Raw genomic sequence first — 26,104 nt, forward strand, 5'->3', positions numbered from 1 at the left:
GTGTGGAGGAGAGGGGGCGGAGGGCGTGAGGGAAGGGGCGCCAACTTCGAGGCGGGGCGGGGTGGGGGTGCTGCCCGGTTCTCCCTTTTTTTTCCGCAAATTTACGTTTTGTATTTCCATGGTAACCCGCTGGTGGGAAACGGGCGGTGCCTGAAATCGGTGGCTGTGCCTGGCAGGGAGGCGTTGGGCGCATGTGGAGGTGTCAGCGGTAAGCCAGGCTTTCCTGGGCCGCCCTGAGCACCGCCGTCGCGGCCCTCCCGCATGTGGGCTCTCTCCTTGCAGGTCACCGGCGCGCAGTCCCCAAGCACTGAGACCGGGCAGCTTTCTGTACGATGCGACGGGAAGAGATATGACGACGGCCTCACTGAGATACTCCCAGCGTGTTCTCGCTAAGGTACGGCCGGCTCCTGGCGCGGCACTGCTGCGCTCCTCGGGCACGGCTTTCAGTAAGCCTTTGGCGCTGGCGCGGGGAAGTACCGCTTGGAGCAAGTATTTGGGCTTTTCCTCTGTAATGCTGGTGCACGACGCCCGTGTTAATGGCGACTGAGATGGTCTGGGATATGGACAGCTGAAGGATTTGTTGGTTCTAAAAATCACTTAGGATTGTGATGGTTCTTGGGTTTGCAGATGTCCCTGAAATTACGTACGTAGACAAACATCATTTCTTGCCTTTCCTTATTGTAATTTTTCATAGTATGTTCTGTTAAGAGAAATACCTATATGTGTTTGTAAAATATCGACCTCCTGTACTCTCAGTGAAAAACTTTCTCTGACTTGACCATGGTATTTTATTGATTCTCTTTTCCTTCTCTGTTTTTCTTATATGCTCTAAATACTTCGGATTTATGCTACAGAACATCACATGACCTCAAATGTGTAAAGTACCTGTTTTTAAAGTACTTCACAATATTTATTTGACTACAGATTGGCACATAGGGGTTTTTTGAGAATTTTAAAGCGCAGGTGGTGTATTGACTTTATTGCCATACTTGTACCCTATCTGGTGGAGTCCTGAATGAGAAGGCAGCCCATGGACTTTCGTGCAGCTGTGGCCCTGTGCAACCACAGCTGCTTTGCAGCCCTGTGAAAAAACGCTCTAACTAAAAAACCTGACTGCAGTATGTTAATTGTTGCAGTGCTGCAGTAATTACTACTTTAGCCTGAGAGCCAGTGTGACTCCCAAACTGTAGTATAGACAAAAGCTATAGTTCCCTTGAAATCCTCTGGGCATGGGATGGTGCTTCTGTTGAGTAGGAAAACAATGCCTAAAATGAACTAATTGACAGGAGATCTACAGCTGTCTAAGCAAAAGCCGCTGTGCATCATGTGGGCAGCCTCACTGGTGAAGTCTGAAGGCCGGATGCTGAGAAGGAGCTCTACCTCTCCTGTCACATCTACCAGCCATAGATAGGATCTGTCTTGGGTGTCCCTGCGTCTCCAGTACTGCCTTTCTCTGTAGTAGGAGTCTGGCACGTGTGTGGAGGAATTTTGCCTTCCTGTTGACCGCACAAACTTCATGGGAGGAGAAGGGCATGTACCTTCCCAAGGCTGAACAGGAATATTGTTTGCCTGAGAAGTGTCAGGAGCCACTAGAGAGTGGAGAAGCAGACCGCAGACTTACTCTCTGGCAGTTTGGGTGGGAAGAAGTTGGGAAATAGAAACGATACCTACACGATTCCTCTTTTGGGGCAGCAACTCTGTGTGGAAGCCACTTCTGCTTTCCTTCTTCAGACTTTTGGGGAAATGAGGACCTGCAAGTTTCTCCAGAAGAAGAATGAAGGGCTACAAGCATCTTCTCATCCTTCCCTTTGGGAGGCTCAGTTTTATTTTGGTTTCTCTTTTTTTTTTTCCTCCTTTTTAGCACTTTTTTTTTTGTTTATTCCTTGTCTTTATTTTATGAATGTAGCATAAAGAGAGAAAGGGTGACCATAAATGGATGTTCTACATATATATTTCTGGGGCATCATATGATTAAGTCCAAAGAAGTACTTACCAGCAGATCTAAGATTTGTCTTCGCCATATTTTTAAAGTTTTGCACCCACTTCACCTAGGTGCTATGTTTAAAAAAAATAAATCTGAGTGTAATCTTTTCAAAAGAGAAAGAATCCTTACTGTATTTCCCTCATAGTAAAAAATGGCAGATCCATTTACTGATCAGGTGCTCCAAAATACTTATCTTTGGATGGCAAAAAAAGCTAGAATATTTCAACTATTAATGTGGTTCTTAGAAAGCACCCACTTTGGATACGGAAAGGTGTGTGTTTAAGACGGGTTATTAAAGTTGAAGTGGCATATCTGGTGCCTTGCAATATGGCAGAGTTCCTGTCAGTTTTATGCAGTTACTGTAAGCAGTGGTGTTTATTTTTTGGCATTCTAAATGTAGCATAACCATTCTGTTTTTACATTTCTATAAATACTTATTATTCTTGTACAGGAAAGCTATTTAAGGGATGAAAAGGCAGGGATGTGAGTAGAGGTGATCTTTTGATCTTGGGTTGGGCAGGTGTTAACACTGCAAGAACTGTCAAGAAACAGGTGATACTTTGTTGCTCACCAGGGTAAAGTTTGGATGGTCTCATTTGCTGAGTACTTGCCCTACAGAGTGACTTACTGCCTCCCATTAGTGGACTGGCATCCTCTTGTCAAGGCTGCTCAGTAAGACTTGCAATGAGGTATGCTGTGCCTGCTTCTGGATAATCTGGTCTCAGCAATTTGCATGATGTCAAAGCTGTTAAATAGTTTTATTTGGCTCTTTCATAACCACTTGCAGTTGTTCAGGGCTTTTGAAAGGCACAGTTCTCATGAAAAATCACGTTTTCAGAAAATTAGTTTCAAATTAACAAATTGATCCTGACCCTGCTGAAGATAGCAAGTGGAGACCCTGCACAGGGAAACTGGCCATTGACGCAAATTGCCGTGAGATTCTGTCAAACCCCTTTTGTAAAGTCAGGACCTTAGTGTTACCATTTTTGCTCTGACTGGTGCAGTTCTTCTGCCTTTCCTCAAAATGTCACCGCTCTGCGGTCTCTGCCTTTGACAGACTTCTAGCTGGAATGCCTGCCGGGGCTCCTTGATCTTTGTTCAGCTGCATGTACCTCTGTGGAGCTATACGAGATGCTCATATTTCACCATTTTCCAAGGCGATCATGCACACGGTAATGCTGATGCCTGAAGAAAAAGAGTACAAAGAGATTGCACTTTCATCTTGTGTGATAGTGTGGGCAACTAACCACAATGCCTTTTCAGAAAATACGTTTTTATTGCTTTGTTAATTGTTTCTGAATGATTCTGCCACCCTTGGCATGGAAGAACTTGATGCATAATGACCTAAATAGCTGTAGGTCTGTTCCTCCAATACAGAAGCTGCCTTCCAATTTCAAATTAGTGTTCAGCATTGGGAAGTTAGGTTTCCAGATGAGAGGAAGTGCATTTGGTACAGTGGGTATATCACAGATACTTCATTTAATTGTTTTATTCTATACCTGAATAAAAGTGAAATACTACTTTTAAGATGGTTTGTCTATAGGGAGATAAATTGCATTCCAATTTTTGAAAAAAAGTGTTACACTTGGTTATTTTTCTAAGTAACTTGTATGTACCTGCATTCAAATAACAGTACATTATTCAGTAATGGGATTATTCAGCGATGGGTTTTTTTGGGGGTAATTTTTTTCAAAGGATCTGATTCTTGAAAGAAGTGAAGCTCAACTAAAACTTTATTTTTTTCCAAATCTACTGTTCAGGTGACTTTAGCTGGGGAGGGCAAAAGAAACCAGTACAAGATATAATAATATGAATACCTGTTTTACCTGCTTTGTAGCCTACCCAGAGTGCTTTGCAGTGGGGATGCAGCTGTCCTGTTCTTTCTTTGTAGTCAGATTACTTTTTTTCTTGCCTCTTTCCCCATTTGAGGAGAGCATTTTGAGATGGCATTACGAAAGAGATGATTTAAGGGGAGGGTGGTGGTGTTACTCTTTAAGCTGTTCGAGTGCTCTTGTTTTTCCACAGTCCTAATTATGCAGTTTACTAAGAAAGTAGCACAGTCTGGCTCAGCTCAGCACCGTCTGAGGAATTACAGAATACGTTGGATTGTAACAGTACACATGGCTGAGCAGGGCTGATGAGAAATGCAGACAACACATACGTAGCTTCCTTGTCAGATTGCTTTTGTCCCGGCAAGGCTGAGCTGGATGGTCATCACTCATGCTAACTTTGCAGAAAAGATGTACCCTCAATGTGGGAACATGAGATTGGGGATGTGTAGGATGCACTAAAATATGTGTGTGTTTATGAATACAAATACACAGGTATTTATTAGGCTTTTGGAAAGGCTGGGCTGACACAGGCTCCTCTCCAAGTTGTGTCTTATGAGGAGCGGCTGAGGGAACTGGGGGGCTTTAGTCTGGAGAAGAGGAGGCTGAGGGGAGACCTCATCGCCCTCTACAGCTACCTGAAAGGAGGTTGCAGGGAGCTGGAGGTGAGTCTCTTGGACCAATAAACAAGTGATAGGACAAGAGGGAATGGCCTCAAGTTACGCCAAGGAAGGTTTAGACTGGGTATTATAAAGTATTTCTTTCCAGAAGGGGTTGTTAAGTCTTTGGAATGGGCTGCCTGGGGCAGTGGTGGAGTTCCAATCTCTGGAGGGATTGAAGAGTCAGGTTGACCCAGCACTGAGGGATATGGTGGAGTTGGGAACTGTCAGTGTGAGGTTAATGATTGGACTGGATGATCTTCAAGGTCTTTTCCAACCTAGATGATTCTGTGTAAGGAGGTTTCATGTTGGAGTGGTCACCAGATGTAGATGGCTTACCATGGGGACAAGTCACAGCTGTTCTCTGAATAGCCTTGTCCTCCCACTGACAGTCATCTGCTTCCTCCTCTAAAAGCCCAGGGTGGAAATAAGTATTCAGAAAAAGCTTGGGTTAGCAAAACAGCCTCTGCAGCCTTAACCTCATTCTCTGAAAGTGCTTAAACATTTCTGCTTAAAGCAAACCGTCTTGGCTCCCCCACTGGAAGAGGGAAGTCTGTCTTGGGGCATAAGGACAAACAAGGAAATTTCAGCCTGAAGAATTAGCTAGTTGAAAGAAATTGAAAGCTTGCGTTGGTCCAGGCTGGTTCACATTGTCGTAAAAAGGTGATGTGTACTTTGCTCATACCGTGGTTTCCTTGTTACCAGGTTAAATCCTGTTGATTTAGCAAAACCAGCTATGTAATTATGAGTGGGAAACCTAAACTTCTGAGGACAGAATAAATATATTAGGCCAATAACGGGCATGTTGTTGGCTGTTGAGGTCCTGGAAGGAATCTCTTGTGCATTTTTCTCTTTTAGTGATGTTTTGGGTATTCTTAATAAGTATCTTTGGTATTTATCACTTCTAGAAATGGTGAAATATTTTGCTTTAGTGTGACTTGTGGGTGGCTTCTGATGGTTTTCTATTACAAAGGGTGTTAGGTAACCAGAACAGTGCTTTAAAATGTTTGGATTTCACTCTGTTGTCAGACAAAGCCATGAAAAGCAGCAGGGACTTTAGCATGCCATTTGTGTTCACAAGCTTCTCCTTGCCTTACCTTTGGGATGCAGAGTGTACCTCTTGAAAAGTACCTAGTGGTGTCCAAGTGTGGCTCATTGTGGACAACATGGAATGCTTCAGGAAGAACTTGATCAGTGTTGTGTGGTCAATGAAAGCCCTGGGGTGTTTCCCCTGGGTACTTGGTGTCTCTTTTCAGATATCACTATTTTTGAAGCCAAAACTGGGTTTGAAGAGCAGATTCTATGAATTTATGAAGGGCTGGAGCTAATAAGCTCCATGTTCCTGGGTGCCCGTTGTAGGAGCAGCTAACTTACCCAAACTAGCAATTTAAGTTGAAGAGAGGGAGAACACAGAGAAAGGAGAAATAGGGGTTTCTTTAGTGCATAAATTGAGAATTGCTTCAGGCACCTTGCAGGTATTGTGCTGGCTTCATAAATTCTCATTTGTATTGTTAATACAAATTACAGCTTTACAAGCAGAAGCGTGCAAATGTGAAATTCCCAGTAAAAAGTATTAACTCATCTAAAGCTGTTACCTCAAGTAGGAAATAGAAAATTCGTTGATAATGCTGGTGGAAAACTGACTAAAAATGAAGACAAATGAAGTTAACACCTGGGTTTAGTTTGTGAGGTTTAGTTTGCACTTTCTCAATTATTGTGTTTATGTAAAGACAATACTGGATGTTTTTGTAGCGAAGACTTACCATCTGAAAAACAAAGTGTGCAAATAATGCTCAGAATATGGAAAGGCCGTTTCTGAAGAACTTTGTGCAAGTCTTAATACTTTGAAAAAACAAGCACATGCTCAAGAGTTGTAACCATCCTGTGCAATTACAGCTGAGTAATACACTTCATTGTTTGTTGTGTTCTTCTAATTGCTGAAACCTCGGGTGTGAAACTCAAGTCATAGCATAGTCATCACAGACGTAACTTATTAAAATTCATGTGATTAATACTAACTGTACAGATCATCTACTTCGACTATACAGTACCCAAGTATGTGTTTATTACATTTTTCATCACAGTCATTTTATTCCATCCTGTACATTGTACAACTGTATCGTATCATGGTTGCTGAGTGTGTTATTGAACAAGAATTTTTTTGAAGAGGAAAGCTGTAAGACTTGAATATGAAATATTAATATTAATCTTCATGTGTTCACACTATAAGAATACTGTAAACTCAAATCATTGAAGCTATTTTCATTGTTGTGATGTTGATCTTTAAAAAAAGTTCTTTGTGTTTAACTTCAGTGATATTAAGTCATTACAGTGACTGAGTAATTTTATGGCATTTTTTAAACTAAGGAAATGAATACAGTGTGTACAGAATAGATTTAATATATTGAAGGCATGTTGCAAATATAGCTGCAATCCTGTATTTCCATCATTATTCTTGTATCTAACCCCTAAAGTTTTTTTTATTGTGTTAGTTTAAAACACTAGACAAAATGTGAGTAAATCATGGTAATTACTGGAGAGAACAGAGTTGATCTAACCCAGTTTTAATTGTATATAATTTAAATATTGATGTCATTAAGTTACACAGTTGCATATTCTTATTGCTGCACATACACTTTTCTAAGAAAGAGGCTCAGGGGATTCATTCTGGAATTTCATAATTCATTCTGCAAAGCTTGTGCAGTTAACTACATTTGCCTTACCTGCATTTCACTTACATTTAAAGTTAAAGGAGTTAAAATGTTCTGCAGCAGCTCTTTTCTATGTTAACAATGATCTTTTTTTGGTATGTTTAATCAGCAAGTTTATATATTGTTGCATATTTTAAAATGTTGATTCAGTGGGATGGTTATAGATTGCTTTGTCTACAAAATGTTAGTAGTGTAGCACAAGGAACGGCTGTTCTTTGGTGAATGAATGAAACTGGTTTTTGGTTGTCTGCAAGGCTAGCATACATAAAAGGGCTTAGTTACGTGTAAGGGAAGGATTTTGTGTATGTATTGCCATATATTCCTTTGTAATTTGAATTTAATTCAGGTAATTCTGTCCAGTTTTCTATCTCTCTCAAGCTATACTTACTTGGCTAATTTAAGAACTGCAGTTTGAGGAATGCCTGGTTTGGGGCAGTACAGATGGGTTTATTTCTGTGCAAATGTGACTGTTCATTGAGGTTAATTATCCATAAGGTCCTGACTTATGAAGCTACTAGAATAGCTGTTAACTATGAATAATTTAGTATAGCATCATATTGCATGCCACTTAAGAAGGTCTCTGCCTGTGAATCCTTATATCTTTCTGCAATCCACTCAATAGTATGAAGGTTACTGCTTGCATTGATAATTTATTGTAGTCTTTTAATTCTATTTTAAGATTTGTCAGTGTACAAAGGCAATGTGAATATTTTATAGTCTTAAGAAATCAAAGTACCTGTGTAAGAGTAGGTATAGTTTGTTTTTGAAAAGCTGAGGTATTAAGCTAGTCTTCAGTGTTAAATTGTCTTTTAAATTTACTTTAAGTCTTGGACCGGCATAATGCATTTTCTCCACTGAGATTCATGATGCATTTTCTCCACTGAGATTCATGTAGTTGAGACAATTCAATTAGGATGTTCTTTTAGGCAGTACTTCATAATGGGGAAAGGAGAGAGGCTTAATGAAAGACTTGCTAGCAAGAGTACAAGATTTCAGTGCCTTCTACAAATTGCTTTAGTTGCTCATACATCTGGCTAGAGCAGACTGTGTCTCGTATTACAGTGGCTTTTTCAGGAGAAAAACTACAAATATAGAACTTTGAAGCAGTTCCAAGTGCAGATAAATTTACTGTATGACTTGAGGAGACTTGATCATTCTAACTTAGCACTGGATGTGTTTTTTAAGAATACTAAAATAATAGTGTTTTGTCAGTATTATAAACTATTTTTTTTTTCACAAAGACACTCCAGAACATTAAGGAAGAGCTTCATGGAGAAATACGTTGCTTTGGAAATGTCAAGGGAAGAACATAAGAATATAAACATGCAACAGAAGTAGTAGAGAAAAATTTTCTTTGAGGCTTTTGGGGGAGAGAGACTGATGCTTTATGATATTTAAGGAAGGTCTGTCAGATGTCTGGAAAGGCTTTTTCCTTTATCTCTCTTCCAGATTTCCATTAGTACTCCCATTCTCTATCTCAACTAGTAAGTTTTTCTAGTATAAGAAAGAAGGGAATCCCCCCACTAGGAGAACCTGGAAGACAGATTTTCAGTCCTTGTGGAGCATTTTTAGAAAGGGTTCTGTTGGTCTGTTTTCACCCCTTTTAAAATTTGCAGTGGAAGCATGTTATCCTCCTTGTCTTGCTGCGTGGTCGGATAGAAAGGGAGGGAGGCAAGTGAACACCAGGAATGGTACCCAAAGGACAGAGTTTTGGCCAGAATATGTCTTTGTTAGTTGTTATGGGCCCATTCATTAGGATGCTATATTATAGCTGTACATACTTTAACTTGTCCTACAAAACAGTTCTAAAGACACTTCCAACCTTGTTTAGAAAGTAGAACTTTTACAAATTAGATTTACTGTGATATATATGATGCTGTTAGAAGCTGACACCGTGACGTACAGTCATCCCTTGGTGCCTGCTTCAGTAATAGAAGGATAAAATAGGCCTTTTATCTTTTTGTGCTCCTTCACAGGGTAGTAAGTAATTTAGGTGTCCCTTAAGGCTTGGTAGTTAAATGCTAAGATCTTGCTAGATGTGTTTAGTTCTCCATAAAAGCAAGGATTCAGATTGGTCCCTTTGAACAGGCACTCTTTGAGCATTATGGAGATGTTTTAGTAAACTCTCAAACCTCTAATAGTTCTGCAGTTTACTACTGACTCAACTGATACTTTGATGGAAATGCAGCTTTGTTTGCAGATGGAAAGAACTCATATTGTTCAGCCCTGGTGTAAAATTTTTAAGTATGTTTATTTTCAAATTAGGTGCTTAAAATTCAACTGAAAATTAGTGGGATTTTCCTTACTTCTGAACTTTTTGATCTATGTTTTAATTGTGTGCTCTCTGCAAATACTTTTAATGCTGAAATAAACTTACTAGGCAGCCATGAAAAGTTGAATTGTCAGTTTTCCTGATTCAAGTGATAAAAGATGTCTGCGTTCTATGCATAGTATGTGCTCCTGCTTTTCTGGTGTGCTTGTATTCGTCAAATTCTGATTTGTCTGAAATCCAGTTATTTCAGTTACTATAAATCATTAATGATATATTGTTTCTGTGGGTAGCTGTTGCTGGGCTTGTCTGAATCATAAAGGCAGGTTGGAAAAAAAAGTGCACCTCCTGTTGCTGGGGGCCTAGAATCAAGGCAGTGGAACACAGAGAGGGCACAGAATATCCCCCCTGCACCCATTACCTTTTTCACCACGGCCTGTGACACGCTGTGGTTAAACCTCGCTGAGCATGACGTGCCTTTGCAGACATCTCACAAGATGTTCTGCCTGTCCCTTGAGAAGGGGAAGCCTCTTGGAGGTGGGCACAGGCAGCTTTTGTGAGCTCCCTCAGCTGTGGCTATGCACCACTTTTCAGGCTTTCAGTCCTGGCCTAAGCTCACCATGCAGCCAAGCTATTTTTTCTGAGGGTTGTCATATTGTTGGTAGTTGCTGATCTATGAAACAGTTCTTTGAGATCATTTGTTTCTCTTTTCTTGCCCTGCCTGGGCTGTCATGGTGGTTGTGGACTGCAGCCCCCAGGACAGTAGGAGTGCTGTGGGGACTAGATGCAGAAGATGATCTGCTCCCTGCAGTCACTGAGGATAGTAGGTAGGAGGGCAGAGGAGGTGTAAGGTTCTACATTTGTTGTCTTGACACCTGTGAGGAAGTGCTCCTCTGAATGTGTGCACTGTGGCTGCAATGGTTACAGCAATAAAAAGGAAGAAGGGCCTGACAGACTTTTTTTTTTTAAAAAAAGGACAATGTTATTGATGCTGTGTGCAAGAACAACCTATCCTTCAAACCTAGAGGTGTGGGAAGAAACAAACTATGAAATTACATTCCATCTTCTATTAGGTGTTTAAAATAAACTTTTCTTTGTTGCTGTTGAAATGTGTCAGTTTAAAGTGTTGCAGTTAAAAAATACTATTTAGCTGGTTGAGTGTTGTTACAAACCGTATCGAAACAACCAGAACTTTATTAAAGCCTTATCTTTATTGTTCCTTATTTAGCTTTTATCAAGTGGCAATTTTATGCAATGGCATCAAGCCACAGTTCTTCACCAGTGCCTCAGTCAAACAGCAGTGATGCTTTCTTTAAAAAGGAAATGGATGCTATGAAACGCTTTCGACCTGTGCAGTCACTGCCTGATGTGTGTCCCAAGGAACCTACAGGTAATGTTGGTGTGCAAGGAGGGTGAAAATGCAGTTAACTTTACTAACCCGTTTACAATTATTCAGTCAAATTCCAGTTGTAATGTACTAAGCTGTAGTCCTATTTCAAAGTATGCTGTAATTCTGCTTTATACCACCCAGTGTCCCTTTGGAGCAATGGGAGACCCTTCCTGTTTGCAGCTTGGTTTTGGATGGGATCTGGCTTGCGTGTTTCCACATTATAGCTGTGATCCATACTATGTACAAGAAGAGGGTATATTCTATCAGAGCTTGTAACAGACCTGTCCAGCATGCTTGGAATCTAGCTGCAGTACTTCTGTGAAACACCCCAGCCCTAATGCAGTAGGAAACAGGAGACCAAGACCTGTCTCTAGCACTATCATAAGTATACTATAAGTCTCTAGTGCTATCATAAACCCAGGTTTTGGTCACAGTTTATATCTGCTGTGGTATCTGAAAGCTTAATTTATAAAAAGGAGTAGGTGGGGTGGGATCTTAAAAATGATGAAATACGACTGTCATTCTGATTGAGTACAGATCATTAAAAATATGTTTGTGGTTGGTATTTTTTTCTCTTCAGTAGAAGCTAATGTTGTTGATCTAAATATATTTAATGAGTGTAAATATACCACTGTGTTCAAAGCTTGTGTTGGTTAATCTGATGGAAGAAACCCAAGTTAAAGAGTGGCAGGAGGAGAATGTCATGTGTATTTTGCATAGACAATTCTGATCCACTATGTTAGTGTGAAAACATTGTTTGCTTGAGATCCACATTTTAGCAAAAATACACTTTTCAGTTTCTCACCTTAACAGACTGTCTTGTCTTTTGTGCCGCAGGTGATCCCATTAGCTTATGTGACAGCCCATCTCTAGTTGTGGATCAGCACAGATGGACTATTTATCATTCCAAAGTCAATCTCCCAGCAGCACTAAATGATCCTAGGTTAGCAAAAAGGGAATCTGATTTCTTTACAAAAACATGGGGAGTGGACTTTGTGGACACTGAAGTCACGCCTTCATTCTACCTCCCACAGATCACCAAGGAACATTTTGCATTATACCAACAGGAAATCACTCCGGTAAGAACCCAGAATTAGATGCATGTAGTACTAGGAGCCAGAAACTGATTTGAGATCCTTCTTCTAATTAGAGATGGTCTCTGTTAGTAGTCCATCATACAGTTAGCTGATAATTTGTTTGTCTTAGTGCTTGTTGACTCTTCACTAGGCATTTCTTGTTTTATAGTCTCGTTATTTGTAGTGTGGAAAATGCTGTCTAAATTCTCTCTAGGCAATTTCATAAATTTTTTTTCATTTGTATTTCTGAATACTGAGCTCTGCACCAGGATTTACAATTCATATTTATTCTTTCTGATTATTAATCCTTTTTCTGTAAGGATTGTTTAACTGTTGGGCTCTACAATGCAACATAGCATTTTCAGACCTTTGTATAAAACATGACTGTGTGCTGCAAGAATTGGAGATATTTTTTAAGAGTCTCTAGTTTAAACATTTATACATGAAGTTCTTAAACTATAAAATAGGCCTATTGTCTCAATGATTTCTTTTGTAACAGGAAAGTTTAAGCTACATCTAAGGACACCAGGACCAGTAGGAGACTTCTACAAACTCTTAAAATACAGGTGTCAGTAAGTATGTAGTATTCTTTTTTTTTTTTTTTTTTTTTTTTTAACTGGAAGAACATGTAGAAGTCTCCCACTGTTCTCTGCTTCCTTGGTTTGTAACTTTATTTGTTTGCTGGTATAGAATTGGCTGCAGGAACTGTTACTCCTGTAAATCATAGTTAAAGTATGTGAAAGTGAATTGTCTGTAACTGAACTATTGCTATTAGTTTAAGAGCTCATCCGTTAAGATTAGCATGTAATGAAGTGGCAGCTAAATGAAAGAAGATTTTTGGGGAGAGGGAACTGACCTGTGATGTAGCTTCTATCGGAGATCTAGTTAACATTGGTAGTATTTAGAAATGTAATTTATCACTGCTGTGGTCTCTGGTGTTGTTTACACCTGTAGATAAAATTTGAAGCTCAGCATGATGAAACAAGATATCTGGTTTCAGCACAATACTCGTTAGCAAGATGTGGAAGCAATTTCTACTTTGATCTGGTTTAATTTAGCAATGTAAAAGCATTCATTGTGTTAGTGTGATTTCTAGATTATACAGCAAATAAATGTTTGGGTATGTAATTACAGTTGATCTATGGTTATATCATTATGTAGGGAAATTATTATGCCTCTTCCATAACTTTGTGTTCATTTTCTCTTGAGACGTAAAGATACAGGAAAAAAAACAACATACTGACTACAGGTTGAAATTTTTGGTACCTTTCACATGGACAAACATCATCTGAGCTTTTAAGAGGAAAAAAAATACTATTGTGATCTTGTCAGAATTATTTGGTGTAATGGTTGTGTTTTACTGAAATGTTCTGAATGTTCTATTTCAAAGAAATTATTTTTTTAAGCCTCAAAATAATTTAATATATTTTCTCTTTTACAGAGAGAGAAGGTTCATGAAAGATGCAAGAATATTTGTAGTCCTAAAGATACCTTCGACAGGACTCTATTACACACCCATGGTACAGTCAAAGCCTTCCTTTAGTTGTTAAAAAGTTATTTTGTATCAGTATGTTATAACATTCAATAATGAATGCTATAACATACTGATGGTCTCCTTTACTTGTTGGAGAGCTTCATGAACAATAATAGCCGCTGCTGATTTATTTGTAACAGTAATTGAAAACCCAGACACAGCTGACTAGAAGTATTCATGACCACTGCTGATAATTTGTAAGTTAAATGCTTGTGATAAAAGCTCTTAATTTTTTTCCTTGGCATATTTGCATTCAAGGCAGGTCATTATGTCCCTGGCAGTGTTTTCTTTAACTTCCTTTTATTTAAGACCTGTTGAAACTGTTGCCTCAAATTTATAGCAGCTGTTGACTTTGCAGTGAAGAATGGCAGTGCTGGGCTGTTCTTCTCTCTGCCATGAGGATCTCAGAATGGTTGAGGTGGGAAGTGACATTCAAGATGGCTTAGTCCAAACCACCTGCTCAAGCAGGGTCACCTGTGGGAGGATAGTGTCCAGCTGGGTTTTGAATTTATCCCTGAATGGAAATTACACAACCTCTCTGGGCAGCCTGTTTCAGTGTTTGACCCCCGTCACAGTAAAAGTGTTTCCTTATGTTCAGATGGAATTTTTCATGTATGAGTTTCTGCCTATGGCCTCTTGTCCTGTCACTGGGCACCACTGAGAAGAGCCTGCTCTGTCTTTTTTACATCAGATATTTAAAAACATTGATAAGATGGATCCTGAGCTTTTCCAGGTTAACAGTCTTTTAGTGCTCTCAGCTTCCCTTCTTATGAAAAATGCCCTGATATCTTTATCATCTTTGTGGTCCTTCACTGGACTCGATCTAGTACGTCTAGATCTGTCTTGTACTGGGAAGCTCAGAACTGGGTGCACTGCTCCAGATGTATCTGTAGTGCTGAGTCAAAAGGAAGGATCACCTCCTCAACCTGCTGGCAGTGCTTTGCCTAATGCAACCAAGGGTGCTTTGCCACAGGAGTGCATTGCTGGCTTATGGTCAGTTTGTTATCTGTCAGCACCCGAGATCCATCTCTGCAGGGGGGCTTTCTAGCTGCTAGTCTAGCAAGTAATGGTGCTTGGGTTTCTTCCTCTCCAAGTGCAGGATGTTTCCTTTTCCTGTGTTGAACTTAAGTTCCACTCTGGCCAGTTCTCTGCTTAGTATTTCTCTGTTAGCAAAGACTACCTGGCAAACTCTTTTTTGGGGTCTGCAGCTGTAGCAAGGCTAAATGTCAAGATTTTATGGAAAAACTTCAGCTAATATGAAACTGGACAGAGGAAGGCAAGAGACAAAATGTAGAAGAAAAGACAAGCAAAAGGAAAAGACACTCATAGCCTGGAGCAAGCTTTTAGCATTGAATTTATTTTAATTTATCTTCTCAAAAATATTAGCATAAAAGGGTTTATTTGCCAGTCACTGTTTGGTCAGGCTTGTCTATATCAATGTCTACAGCAAGAAGCATTCAGTAGTTTACTCCTTTTGATCAGATTCTTTCAGTCAGCTTTCCTCCTCCTTTTCCATGCAAAAGGAAGCCCTTCTCTGTAGTGTATCTCTGTGATTGATGTTATTTTGGAATAGCTCTTCCTGCATGAGTCTGTGGCACATACTGCAAAATAAAAGTTCCTTCTTCAGGCTTAGCTTAATCCATTTTGAAAGAGTCTCGTTTTTAAAAGGAGAAAACTGTGTCACCAAAGTAACTGGGAGCTTCTTGGGTAGATGGACAGTTCCTAGTAGAAGTATCATTTGGTAAACTGAAACTTTTTATTTTTCTATTGTTTCTTCTGTTAGCGTTGCCCGTCTAACTCCAGCCCACAAGACTTGGCCTTTCACTTCCATAAAAATTGGTCTGTCCAAAGACTTAAGACAGTAGGATGATTCCTTTTGTAGTACAAATAAAGAAACAAATCAAGTAGGAACCAAAGAGGTGAGAGAAATGTGGGAGATAATGCTGATATAGCGCTTACTATGTTTGTCAGGGATGAGTAGACTGTCCAGCTGAGGTATGGGCCTGTTGCTTTTAAGTTACTCTCCTTTTTGGGCTTCCAATGTGCCCCCTCTTCATAATGTAAACTAAATCAGCAGGGGAGGAAGAGGGGATTTTGACTGAACCTCAATAGTCTGAAGTTGAGTGCACCCTCAGTAATTTTGCAGATGACACCAAGTTGGGCGGGAGTGTTGATCTGCTCAAGGGTAGGGAGGCTCTGCAGAGAGACCTGGACAGGCTGGAGCCATGGGCTGAGCCCAACTGGGGGAGTTTCAATAAGGCCAAATGCCGGGGGCTGCCCTTGGGCCACAACAACCCCCAGCAGCGCTACAGGCCTGGGGAGGAGTGGCTGGAGAGCTGCCGGTCAGAGAGGGACCTGGGGGTATTGATTGACAGCCGGCTGAACAGGAGCCAGCAGTGTGCCCAGGTGGCCAAGAAGGCCAATGGCATCCTGGCTTGTCAGCAATAGCGTGGCCAGCAGGGACAGGGAAGGGATCTTACCCCCATACTTGGCACTGGTGAGGCCGCACCTCGATAACTGGGGTCAGTTTTGGGCCCCTTGCTACAAAAAGGACATTGAATGACTCGAGCGTGTCCAGAGGAGGGCAATGAAGCTGGTGCAGGGTCTGGAGCACTTGTGTGAGAACAGCTGAGGGAACTGGGGGGGTTTAGTCTGGAGAAGAGGAGGCTGAGGGGAGACCTCATCCACCTCTACAACTGCCTGAAAGGAGGTTGCAGAGAGCTGGGGATGAGTCTCTTGAACCATGGAACAAGCGATAGGGCAAGAGGGAATGGCCTCAAGCTACACCAGGGAAGGTTTAGACTGGATATTAGGAAGCATTTCTTTCCAGAAGGGGGTGTTGGGCATTGGAATGGGCTGCCCAGGGAGGTGGTGGAGTCCCCATCCCTGGAGGGGTTGAAGAGTCACATTGACCCAGCACTGATGGATATGATGGAGTTGAGAACAGTCAGTGTGAGGTTAATGGTTGGACTAGATGATCTTCAAGGTCTTTTCCAACCTAGATGATTCTGTGAATTTGCCTTTCACTCAAGTTCTGCTGGGGAACAATGATGAACCTCTTTACCCAGCTCAATTCTCTCACCCTCTGCAATTGTCAGGTCAGCTTAATTCAAGGGAAGGGCTGCTTCTGTGCTACTTGCTTAGTGTCCTGAACCCTTGTCCATCCTTCTTGCCAGCCTTTGTTCATCCATCCTCCAAGTGCTGTGCAGAAGTGGTTATATGGGCAGCTTCAAATTGGAGCATCAAAATTGGGGTGATGTTAGAGGGACCTTTAACTGGCCCTTGGACATTGATTGAACAGTGCATTAAGGACTGTGAAGTGCTGAATAGATTGCTTTGTGTGACAATGTTTTCACTGTCAAAGCAGCCAAGTGCAAACACCTTTAAATACTCTGATCATGAAACCTAAACTACAAAGGACAACAGTCTTTGAAAGAATCAGAATATTTCAGTTTGGAAGAGACTTTGGAAGGTCTTTAATGCAACTGCCATCTCAAAGCCAGTTCAGATGTGAGGTCAGGCCAAGCTGTTCAGCGCTTTATCCAGTCGAGCCATGAAAACCTCCAAGGATGGAGAATATCTAGCCCCTCCAGGCTGTCTGCTCCAGTGCTTGATTGTCCTCACGGTGAAAAAGGTGTTCCTCATGTTCAGTCAGAATGTTTTGTTTCTGTTTATAACCACTGTTCCCTTTCTGCCCACCCTGCCCACCTCCTGTGAGGAACCAGGCATCGTTGTCTTGAAAACTTCCTCACAGGGTTTCATAGTGTTCAAGGTAATTGTTTTCCATTGTTTGCTCATGAATGACTACTTGTATTTTGTTTAATTTTAGATAAATCCAGGACAGATCTGGAACAAGTACCTAAGGTATGGTTCCTGTGCACTCTAAGCATTTAGAAGGTTTTCTCACATGTAGTCTTGAATATATGAATGTGCTCTCTTCTTTGTAGAATTTTTGTCCAGGCTGATTACTTGAGCTGATTCTCAAGAGGATCTGCAGTGCTCAGAATTTAAAAAGACTTTAGAACAATCTGTTTTTTTCTTTCTTGTTGTTGTTGTTTCCCATGAGTTGATTTTTTTTTTTTCCTTACTTAAAGTAGAATATAATGCCTTTCTTTTTCATCTTTAGTAGTTAAAACCTCAGAGCTTGGAAAAATTAGCCACTCTGTGTTCTAGGAGGAAGAGGAAACTGAAGAGTTTGATAGAAACGAAACTTGAATATTGCTTAGTGTACAACTTAGCATTAGGTTTAACTCCTTGAATCCTTGAGCAAAGCCCTTTTGCATATATGCTTGCAGTGTATATGATGTGGGGGTTTTGTGAAAGATTGACAAAAGAAACTAGTCCAGATTCCATTTCATCCTGAATAATCTTCTAGGTAGATTAAGAAGTCAGAGTGTTAATATGGTCAGCATTTCTGTACAAGTCTTGTAGGCTGTTACCTGAATAGCTGTCACTGCAGTGTTTAAAGTCCAGGAAACAAGAATGTTTGAGTGTGGTGTGATGCTGTAGTCTATGTTGAAACTTTTAAAATTACACTTCATGAATGCAGGGAAGAGGGTACTACTGTCTATCTGGAAGCTCAAGGTTTGTACCAGTTTTGTCAAATAAAAATAACATTATCAGAGAGATTTTTAGATTATCTACACATCTCTGAGAACTATTAATGTTACATGTTATTGTGACCAGTGTGTTTGCTGCATTGTGCTAAAGTAGATGAGCTTGAGGCTCTGTTCCCTCCAAGGCAACACTTGCCACACCCTGACAGCTGGCTGGATGCTCCATATGGTAGAAGCCATGGCCCCAGAAATGAGCAGATCAGCAGTAGGATGCTCCTGCTATTGAAGAAAGTTTGCTCTGATCCTTTAGAGGACCCACCTGCAGATCAATGCTGCCTACATTTTCACACTCAGGATGTTTAGATCATCTTGGGTACTTGATAACCTATGCAATTTTGGAGCTGTGCCTTCTACTTTTAAGAATATTAGGCTTTATCAAATCACATAAGCTTTTAAGGTGTAAAGTAAATTGATTATAAGGTCTGGAATGAATTTGTTTGCCTGGATAAATGAAAATTTGGTTTTTGAAAAATCAACAGATAAAGTTCCTTCTAGCTTCATGAGATGGGAGATGTGTTTAACTGGGGAGGAAAATGTAGGGGTGAGGGAGGCGCATTTATTTCCTTTGTTTTTCTGTTTCAGATTTTTATGAAACCAGATTTTGCCTTGGAAGATTCCTTAACATTTAATGCCGTTTTACCATGGTCTCATTTTAGTACTGCTGGTGGAAAAGGAAATCGTGATGCAGCTTCCTCCAAGTTACTTCAAGAAAAGGTACAACTTTGATACAAGATGTGGTTATCCATCGCAGCTGTTAGATACTACAAAGAAACTCCATTGATGCTGTTCTATGCTCTGTGTTGAGACATCACTCTTGTGGGCTTTGTTATCTCTCATTGTACTTCAGGCTGCAGATTGTTAGTAAACAATGCAAGAAGCATTTTACTGAAAGAACTTTTTTCCTCTGCTAAATAAATCTGGAAAAAAGAGTATGTATATGGCATAATTGGCTCTTCATGACTGCTAAAATGTAGTGAAGAAGGTATATATTGAAAATTTTGGAGATGTGGAGCTGTTTGTTAGGGAGGAAGAACAGTTCCATGAGAAGGGGAAGTTAGAGACTGTATGCTTTTTAAGACTATTTCTTTCTTACATCTCAGGAAAACTCCAGATTCGAGGCACTGTGGTTTCTGTGAAATACTAAACTCAATGGTTTTTGTATGTCAGGAGCTTCCTCTTACCTTTTGTTGTCATGTCATCTGCACTGACCCATTTTTGCATTTCACAAAGGACTTGAGTGCATTGGAGAGCTTGAAAGCAGACCTGTTTCATATTGGAAACAAATCTTTACTTGTTTTGGTTTTTTTCTTATGTATATAGTTGTCCTGTAGAAAATCCCATAATGAATCATTTTATAGTACAAATACCAATAAAATGCTTACAGAAGATCTACATCATTTTGGAGTCTGTTTTCTAACTTTAATTTTCCCTCCTGTTTTAACCTACTAAAGCTTCTGGGAGCTAGAGGCAGGGAAGTAGTGAGGTACCTTAAGAAAAAATAATGAGATCTTCTGGAAGATGTTTCCAGATTTCCAGGAGTTAGTCTTCCTGCTCTCTCACCAGGTCAGGGTGAAGAGACAGGCTCTGCTGGAAGCTAACTTGATTCTTCACTGGGTTCTCCTCCACATGTAAAAGTTGGAGGAATACTTCTTTGGAGTTTCTTGTGACAGTTGCTGTCTGAAGATGAAAAAGCAGTGCTTGGCATGTGCTTTAAAGTCACAAAGTGTGCCTGGCAGCAGTAGGATGGTCGCTCGATGTGGACTTTGAGCAAAGGAGACCCAGAGCCCTCTCTGATGCAGTGGAGTGAGAATAAGATTTTTCAATAGCCGTGAGCCACGCTTCTCTGGAGAGGTGATAAAAATACTGAAATAGTATAAACCAGTTCTGTTGCCTCCAAAGCCACATGCCTGACAAACAAGTTATTACACTTCTTCATATTACTGAAATGGGCCCAAATTTTTTCTTTTACTTTTTGAAGACTCTGAACTGCACGAGGTTTACACTTACCATGTGTAAATAGACCCCCTACTGCCATAATTATCCTTAACTCTGGGGGCCATTTTCAACACGATTTTGAAAACCCTGCCTTAGGCACACATACTTAGGCCATTAGTGCTTTCTGACTGCTGCTGATATACTTGAACAGTTTCCCCCTGGCACTTTTCCTTACCTTCTTTCAAGTCTTGCCCTACATTAGGACTGTACGCACTTTGAGGCAGATACTATCATTCTGTTCTGTTCGTTCTGTCTTGCTTAGAATAGTGAAGGGACCCGGGGCATCTAGTTTGGTGAATCACATAAATAAATGATCATAATAACCCTTTCTGTGATCCCTGTGTCACAGTCTTTCTCAGCTTTTCTCATGGGCTAGGTGTGTCACAGGTGGTTGGTGGCAGGTGTTTTTGATTAAACATATTACAAAAAAGATGGGTTTGCATATAGTATAAATCCCCAGTGTTAAATACATGCAGGATGAAAAAAACTATAAGAAGGAAACATTCTCCAGCTGAGTTTCCTTCCCTGTCTGGATGGGCCTTTTGAAATTCAGCATGAGGTTTGGGAGCTTGGTACCTATAGAAACCAGGTCATCTGAGTATTAGCATTCAGATGAGCATCCTAATGCCTCAGTCCTTTGAGTTTGCATATTCAGCATAAACCAGAACACAGAGCTTTTATAGCTCAAAGAATCAGGCCAACTCAGTCGTCTGATAATTTGACATAAAAAATTAGAATTTCAGGTTCTAAACATGTAGACATACTCCGTCTTTAGGAATCCCATGGTGCCAGCACACGTGAAATACACTTAATAGCAACTCCAACTGGTTGGCAGAAAGCAACTGCGGCCAGAGATATCCTGAGGATTTTTCTACAAAGAAGGTGCTACAGCCTTTTAAATAAACAGAGCCATTCCAAAGCCATGTCCTCAAGTACAGTCCAGCTGCATCTTTAGCAGCTTCAGTGACCTGAAGTACATAGCCTGTTTCCATGTGTATATTGTTCTTACTTGCAAGCCAGTATCCAGAGCTGTCTCCTGGTTAATGGCCATATTCTAACAGTGTCAGTGTGCAACCATGTGGTAAAAAAAGCTTGGGTATTTTAAAATTATATACTTTTCTACCTTGTAGTTTTTAAGCAGGAGAAGCATAAAGTCACCCAAAGTGATTTTGATCTTATTTAAAATGAAATGATCGGACCACAGTGGGTAGTTATTTTAATTTTATTAGCAAAACATCCTCGTGGTATAATAAGACAAATACTTCCAAAGTATATTTGCATGGTGATAAACTTGCCAGGTCGTAACAACACTGTGTTTTTCCTCCTCCCTCCTCTTTCTAGCTGAGCCATTATCTGGACATTGTGGAAGTCAATATTGCTCACCAGATTTCTCTGCGCTCTGAAGCGTTTTTTCATGCAATGACCTCTCAGCATGAGTTGCAGGACTACCTCAGGAAAACCTCCCAGGCTGTAAAATTACTTAGAGAGAAAATCTCTAAAATTGATAAAGTAATGTGTGAAGGATCGCTTCGAGTTTTAAGACTGTCACTCACCAGAAATAACTGTATAAAAGCATACAATAAACTGAAATTAATGGCTACTGTACACCAAACACAGCCCACAGTACAGTTGCTGCTATCCACTTCTGAGTTTGTTGGAGCTTTGGACTTAATAGCCACCACACAGGAGGTGTTACAGCAAGAGCTTCAAGGCATTCACAGTTTCCGGTAGGTAACCGTTTAGGAAATGAATAAAATGCGCATTAGAGCTAGAATGTGTTGAGCACATTTTGTTGTCTGAAGGGGTTTGTTTTACCTCTGTTTGCTCATTCTTAGAGGATGTAGTACAAAAGGTACAAAATGTAAGTGCATAAGCGGTGTGACTAATATATGTGGCAGAGATAATTTTTTTAGGGCAGAATGACCTTTTAACATCTAGATGCCTTGTACACCATTCTTGTTTACAGGTGATTTAGGGGTGCAGAGTGAGAGCCAAGCAGTGGCTGGACCTTCGTCTTGCAGGGCTTGTAGCCTACAGCTGAGAGATGTTTTCCAAGTGGTGGTTTGCAGTCCTTGTGCATGTATCACCCCAGAGATACAGTTCTTGCTACACAGTTCCACTCCATGTCCGTATCTTTATTGATTGATCTAGGCTTATGGTGTTACAGGAATATGTACAGGCCATGTGTCAAATAGGGCAGCATCCAGCCGGTGCTTGTGCTGGAAGCAGCTTTGCAAGCAAAAGCCACTGCAAAGCTATGAAACCATAGCTCAAAATGTGGTCCGAGGTTGACAACTGGTCAGATGGGGTGGGTTCAGCCATGTGTGCTCTTGTGGACAGCTGTATTTACAGTGGCCAGGGGGTGCTTCCTCTTGATCCATCTGAATGAGAAATCCAGTTCTGTCAGTGGCTGAAGTTGGGAAGGGAAGAAATAGTGGGAAGATGCTGCCCAAGCTGCTGTTTCAACTGTTTTTTTCAGCTGTGTTTGCTACAGTGATGGGAATTAGTGAGTCTGAGGTCCTGTGCTGGCTGCTTCTGTTAACACTGGACGCGTAGAGGTCCATTTGGGAGATGCTGCTGCACGGGGCAAGGTTCTCTGTGATATGCAAGAGTATTAATACAGTAGAGTCATTTTAGCTGATGTAAAATAAGCTATCATAAGTCATACACGGTTTAAAAGTGTTGTATGCAAAGCTGCCACTGTGGTATGATGCTAGTAGAAGTAGCGTAGCGTACGTTAAATCAGTTCTGAGACTTGTGTCAGCCAGTTTTTATGGGTTGATGCTGGAGTGAGGGGCTTGTTTTGTTTAGAGGTTATTTGTTTCCTGCAACCTGGTGGTTTCCAGTTTGCATAATAAAAGCATGGTTGTTGCTCAATAACTGTGACATGAATGTTCAGACTCTTGTCCCTCTGTTCTGATGAGCTGCTCTTCTAACACCCCTTCTAACTGATTTGGAAAAAGACTCAAATTTTATATAGAAAAGATCTCAGAAAAAGTCTTTAAAATATTTTAAAAATTAAATCTAAAAAAAAAAAAAAAGAGCTAATAAACTATTGGGAGGAGAGTTGTTAGAAGCTGTTAGTGTTTTTCTTTTAGCTTAGATGGTCCATCTTCAGGCACCTCAACACAGTTTCTTTCCTCTTTTTACTGTACCTGCTCTCAACCACTTGATTACTGTGCACAGCCCTTGAGTGAGACACCTTCGTATTTACATTCATGATAGTGCATGTACTTCTACAACACTGTGACAACATCATTAAAATTAATTGTGTTTTGCAAGCAAGTAACCTGCTCGCTCCCTCAGCAGAGTGCAATTCTGTTGTCATTGTGGCTGGTATACATGATGTCCCAAGAATGTGTCACTGTTTTAAAATTACACTCAGATGTGGAACATATTTGCAGGTGAATATTCATCTTGGCTTTAAAAAGTAGTTTCTGTGATTAATGCTTAGCTGGTTGCTTTGGTAGAGTTAAAAGTAGTGATGTGAGTGGGAAATGTCCCTTGTGCTTTGGATATTAAAAGTTGAGGAAAGTGATTTAAATGCAACCTAAGTCATCACCCCTACCAGAGATTCACATGCAGCTGAGAATCCCAGCACAGTTGTTCCCAAGTCTCACAGTGGCCTGTGTGTCTAGCATGTCTGGAGAAAGAGTGTGCAGTGGAAAGATGGAAATCTTGATAAAACTTCTCAGTAGAATGTTGTGTTTCTAAAAACATATAAAATTGTAAAAAACTTGAATTGGTGGCCTACGCAGATACTTAAGCTTTTTCCAAAAAACACCAAATGGATGTTCTTGCTTTTTTCTGAGCAAGATGCTGCAGTTGTCAAGTGAGTTAAATACCTGATTTGTTTTAGGAAGAGATTAACTTCTGAATCGGTATCTCATTTTTCTGAATATTTAGTACCTCTTTTTTTCTCCTAAATAATTTGTATCTTATTTAAAAAAAAAAATAATCTTGCTTTAGTGTTGTGCATGGCAGCTTGTAGAATTTGCTTTTGAACAGACGGCTTTAAATTGAATCATGTCGCAGAATGTTTAAATTGAATCATGTCGCAGAATGTAAAGCAGTAAGAAAACTATTCAGATCATCCATATATAAAATTTTTTATCTTCTTGTCATGCTACATGCAGAAGAAAACATAATTTTAATCTAGTTATAGCAAAAAAATGAATGTTTGGTGATGCTGTGAATTAATAAATTGGCATCTTCAATCTCGGTTAATAGCCCCAGGGATTATATGTATCAGTTGTAACTGTGTGATTATTGCATACCAGTACTATAGGATAGAATTAGAGCTCTTTAGAGCTCTTTAACCTTTTTCAAGTTCATCTTTTTAATTTTACAAAGAAACCTCAACTTAACGTGTTAAACTAAACTACAGATCTATACTGCCAATTTTTACACTGTTTTCACAGTCCTTTTGGGGTGATAGGGAGATACAGTTATTTTTTTGCACAGGTATGCTGGCAAACCACACTTGTATACTTTTATAAAACACAGATACTTGGAAAAATAGTTCTCATTTGTGTATTTTAAAAGACCTTTTACCCTGTGCTCATAATTTTACATCAGAGAGTTGTAGTATTCAGTCAGTGGAAGGACCTAATGTGTGACTGGCACCTCTTAAGACATAATTGCCAAGACATTTTGCTGGAGTATGAATTAAGGTTTGACTAGTTCCTACCTATTTCAGGGTGGAGGGATTATTTTTATGTTGGTAGGGGCTGGAACATCTCAGGTGAAGTGGTGGCAGCAAGTGCTGTGAACTCTTGTTGGATGTCTCTGTACCTGAGGTTTGAGAGGGTAGGTTACATTGTGTTTCAGTATAGTTAAGCACAGTAATAGAAATAATTTTCCAAAGAGCATCTTTGTGCTTAGCTAAGTAAGAGCCTTTGTGTTGCGGATATTAGTCCTGCAGTAAGTTTTGCAACTCCAGTCATTACGTTGCAAATAATAATCTTTATTTTTTTCTGTTGGGTTGTTTTGAAATGTCCATGGTACAAATGGCTTGGATTTTCTAGAGACCATTTTTGCTTAAATTAGATATTTGAAATGTGCCCAGTTTGTCCATTCCAGCCAATTCCTGACCAACAATTTCAAAAGCAGGCAAGTCCCTAGTCATTTTAAAACTAAAAACCAGTTAATCTGCTTAACTCGAATCCAGCAAGATTCATTCAGTTCAGCTCCGTGCTGGCTATGTGGGCTTCTGCAGGGAGGAGTCACCCTGGCATTGTGCTTCCTCACACCCTGGTGCCGACTTTGCCCTACACGGGCTGTGAGGCCAGATCCTGTGGGCTTTGTGTTGGTACAGCAGTGCTCCTGCCAGGGAGTCCTAAGACATTTTTGCCTCTCTATGCAAGCTAACAGTACAGCTACACCAGCACTGAATTAAAGCCGGTTAGCTGTGCAGGTTCACAACTCCCCATCTTGTATCCAGGTTTATCTAAAATATCACAGCTCCTATGAATTCTCATTGACAAAGTGTCTTTTTTTTTTTTTTAAAGAAAAAACAGTCTGATTTTACAGATACTTGGTGCTCACAGCTATTGGTGGAAGTTGGAGAGCCTGGAGTGTTTGGCATCTCTGAAATTTCCACTTTACTTTTACTCTGCTGAAAGTTTCTCTAGTTGCACAACTTTTGACCGGTCGACATTCCTGATGTGAGAAATTCCCTTGTGGTTCTTTATGACAACAGTCTGCAAAATATGGTTCAAAATCTGCAATATGTGAAAAAAATATTTTAAACTTAGAGTAGTATAAAAATGGCAAATCTGAAAACTCTTCTTTGTTCTCTGAAAGTCATCCTGTCACGTAAAGCTGTTACTGTATCTCAGTGAATTAAATCTGTGTCCACGTTAAAAGCTCAGAGTTTTGAAATGTAGAGAACTTGCGGACTGATGAGCTGAGGAACTGGATAAGTGAAAGAAGTATTCCTCATTTTAACACCTTTATACTGACAGGCACTGAGTATTCTCAGTTCTGGTTCACTTCACTGGGAAGAGAGGTACTCAGCACCTTCTCCCCCTCCCCCCCCC

At 40.3% G+C, this 26,104-nt stretch overlaps 1 protein-coding gene across 3 annotated transcripts in view; it reads left to right on the plus strand.

Annotated features, from left to right (window-relative positions):
- Positions 1-182: 182 nt before the first annotated feature.
- VPS54 (VPS54, GARP complex subunit) overlaps positions 183-26,104 on the plus strand; it is a 55,063-nt gene continuing 29,141 nt past the window's right edge. The window contains exons 1-7 of one of the 3 annotated variants that reach the window (XM_026844267.1): positions 183-394; positions 10,681-10,842; positions 11,680-11,921; positions 13,360-13,438; positions 17,282-17,316; positions 18,651-18,782; positions 21,405-21,790. In XM_026844267.1, coding sequence (XP_026700068.1) covers positions 10,707-10,842; positions 11,680-11,921; positions 13,360-13,438; positions 17,282-17,316; positions 18,651-18,782; positions 21,405-21,790 — 1,010 coding nt within the window. In that variant the 5' untranslated portion in view covers positions 183-394; positions 10,681-10,706. Of the gene's footprint in view, positions 395-425; positions 644-10,680; positions 10,843-11,676; positions 11,922-13,359; positions 13,439-17,281; positions 17,317-18,650; positions 18,783-21,404; positions 21,791-26,104 lie in introns of those variants that run through there. The other 2 variants (XM_026844266.1, XM_026844268.1) reach the window with 2 other exon arrangements.

Source organism: Athene cunicularia, assembly GCF_003259725.1.
Source record: "Athene cunicularia isolate RWA chromosome 3 unlocalized genomic scaffold, athCun1 chr3_part1, whole genome shotgun sequence".
Lineage (NCBI taxonomy): Eukaryota > Metazoa > Chordata > Aves > Strigiformes > Strigidae > Athene > Athene cunicularia.